Source organism: Juglans regia, chromosome 4 (genome assembly GCF_001411555.2).
Source record: "Juglans regia cultivar Chandler chromosome 4, Walnut 2.0, whole genome shotgun sequence".
Classification (NCBI taxonomy): domain Eukaryota; kingdom Viridiplantae; phylum Streptophyta; class Magnoliopsida; order Fagales; family Juglandaceae; genus Juglans; species Juglans regia.
Window position 1 is genome coordinate 10,668,246 of NC_049904.1, and position 2,504 is coordinate 10,670,749.

Here is a 2,504-nt window from a genome sequence, read left to right on the forward strand (position 1 = left end):
CCATCTGTTGTCCTGGTATATTGGACATAATTCGCTTTGGGACTTTAATTGTATAACGCGAAAGAAAAGAATTTAGGGCTGCGTTTGGATGTTGAGATGAGTGAATTGAGTTGTGAATAATATAATTTTATGAGTTATATTGAGATGGGTTTAACTTTTTTAAATTGAAATGAATTTATATTTTTAGGTTAAAATGTATGAAGTAAGTTGATATAAGTTTGACTTTTTTTATGGATAATTGAAAAAGTAGTGGATCTCATCAATGATTGATTTGAGATGAGTTGAGTTGGCCTAACAACCAAACACAACCTACAGTATGAACAAATAAAATACCAAAAAATAATCTAATTTTTAATGAAAAATCAGTGTTTCTTTTATTATTTCTCAGTTAATTGCCAGGTGACTCAGCAGGGTAGTCTGTAGTGTGAAAAAAGAGCTTCACTTTTCTTTAAGTCACCGTGCATATTACTTATAAAAGCACTCACATGTCCACCACTCTATTTGAAAAGGTCCACAGAAATCTGAAGAGTGTCTGTGTGGAGAAGAGGTGAAAGTACGGCATGGGGAGGCCTCCTTGCTTCGATAAATTTGGCGTCAAGAAGGGGCCATGGACCCCTGAGGAGGACATCATCCTAGTCTCTTACATCCAAGAACACGGTCCAGGAAATTGGAGATCAGTGCCTACCAAGACTGGTAAGTGTAAGAACATAGATCCAAAGTCTTCAGTGGTTTGGTTTCTTTTACCTTTAAGATGTTCTTAAAGGTTTCTATCTATATAATTCTATATCGAGTTCCATAAACTTGAATGAAATTTCAATATTTTGTTTGGGATTTTTTTTTTTTTTTTTTTTTGAGTTTCGGATTTCCCGATGCACTGAATGACCAATCTCTTTTTGTCCGCAAAAGGGTTATTAAGGTGCAGCAAAAGTTGCAGGCTTAGATGGACAAACTACCTCAGACCAGGAATCAAACGAGGGAACTTCACTCCCCATGAAGAAGGGATGATAATACATTTTCAAGCTTTATTGGGTAACAAGTAATCTTCAAAAATCACACTTATTTCTGGCAATTTTCTCTTTATTCTTACTAATTCTCATGTTCATATACACATAAATGAATGAGTGAAAAAGAAAGGGAAGAAACAAAATTCAGCAACAGAGAACATTCTAGTCGTTCTTTATAATTTCGCAGTGAAATAAACTTAGTATTTTGTAATTACTATATATACATCATTTTTCTTCTTTTGCTGAAACTTGTACCTTTCATATCTGAGTTTGAAAATTAACTTCCTTCAACCAGATGGGCTGCCATAGCTTCTTACCTCCCGCAAAGGACAGACAATGATATAAAAAACTATTGGAACACCCACCTGAAGAAGAAGCTGAAGAAATTTCATTCAGTCTTGGATCCAACGGTAGCATCAGACTCAACTACAACTCAGTCTGTAACCAAAAGCTTCAATGAGAGTAGAAACTTAGATATCATCTCCAACCCTGCCCCATCTCTCAGGCTAAACCAGTCCTGTACATATGCCTCAAGCACGGAGAACATTTCACGACTTCTAGAAGGCTGGATGAGATCTTCACCAAAGACTGACACCCATCTCAGAGGACCCCAAAACAAAATACTTGATGAAGAAAGCAATGAAAAAAAGTGCGATTTCGGCAACTCCGCGGAGATGACTAATCTTCTTCAGTGCTACCAACCCAAAGACGAACAAGAAGGTAATGGTGATTTGATCTCTCAAGAAGAGTTTGATTCGATGTTATCCTTCGAGAATATGAACAATGCAGCGTGGGACAAGTCGACCTGCGATTCTGTGCCCGATCAGAGTCCTCAAACTGCTGCTGCAAATTGTGATCAGAAAGTTAATGTAACGACGGAGAGAAATAAACTGAGATCTGAGAAAAATCCTCCATTGTCATTTCTTGAGAAGTGGCTCTTGGATGAAAGTGCTGGTCAAGTAGAGGATGATCAAATGATGGATTTGTCTCAAATGTTCTAAGATCACGATTAATTCTTTCAGAAAGCTCGTAGATATATATGATTCGAATCCGTCATTGCAAAAGCATGTAATTTAGAATTTCTTAATGAATTATCTCAAGTGACACTAGTCTTATTCCTAAATTAGTTTGTATTGACAAAGAGTTGTCATAGTAATCAGCTAGTTACACTTACTACAACAAATATTGGCGATTTTCCTTTTCAGAGAAATGATAATTTTCAATCGTGAGTGTGTAAGTATTGTGTAATCATTTTAAAAAATAAATAAATAAGGAATCTACATAAAAAATAATAATTTTTTAATTGTGAACTCCATCCTTTTTTAAAATAACTACACAGCACTCGTACACTCCATGACTGCATATAGTATTACTCTTTTTTTTTAATCATTCTATCGTATCCAATTGTGATGCACGAGATCATATTGGTCAGATTGATTAGACCAACAATTACAGGTGGTTTTAATCAAGAGTAGTGGTACATATATTTACAGTTTAGCT

At 35.5% G+C, this 2,504-nt stretch overlaps 1 protein-coding gene across 1 annotated transcript; it reads left to right on the plus strand.

Moving 5' to 3' along the window:
• The first annotated feature begins 494 nt into the window (after positions 1-494).
• LOC108992533 (transcription factor MYB60-like) lies at positions 495-2,241 on the plus strand. The gene is made up of 3 exons (XM_018967132.2): positions 495-693; positions 907-1,036; positions 1,300-2,241. Exons 1-3 carry the CDS (start codon positions 561-563, stop codon positions 2,003-2,005), a joined length of 969 nt encoding a protein of 322 aa, XP_018822677.1. The 5' UTR covers positions 495-560; the 3' UTR covers positions 2,006-2,241.
• The last annotated feature ends 263 nt before the right edge of the window (positions 2,242-2,504 follow it).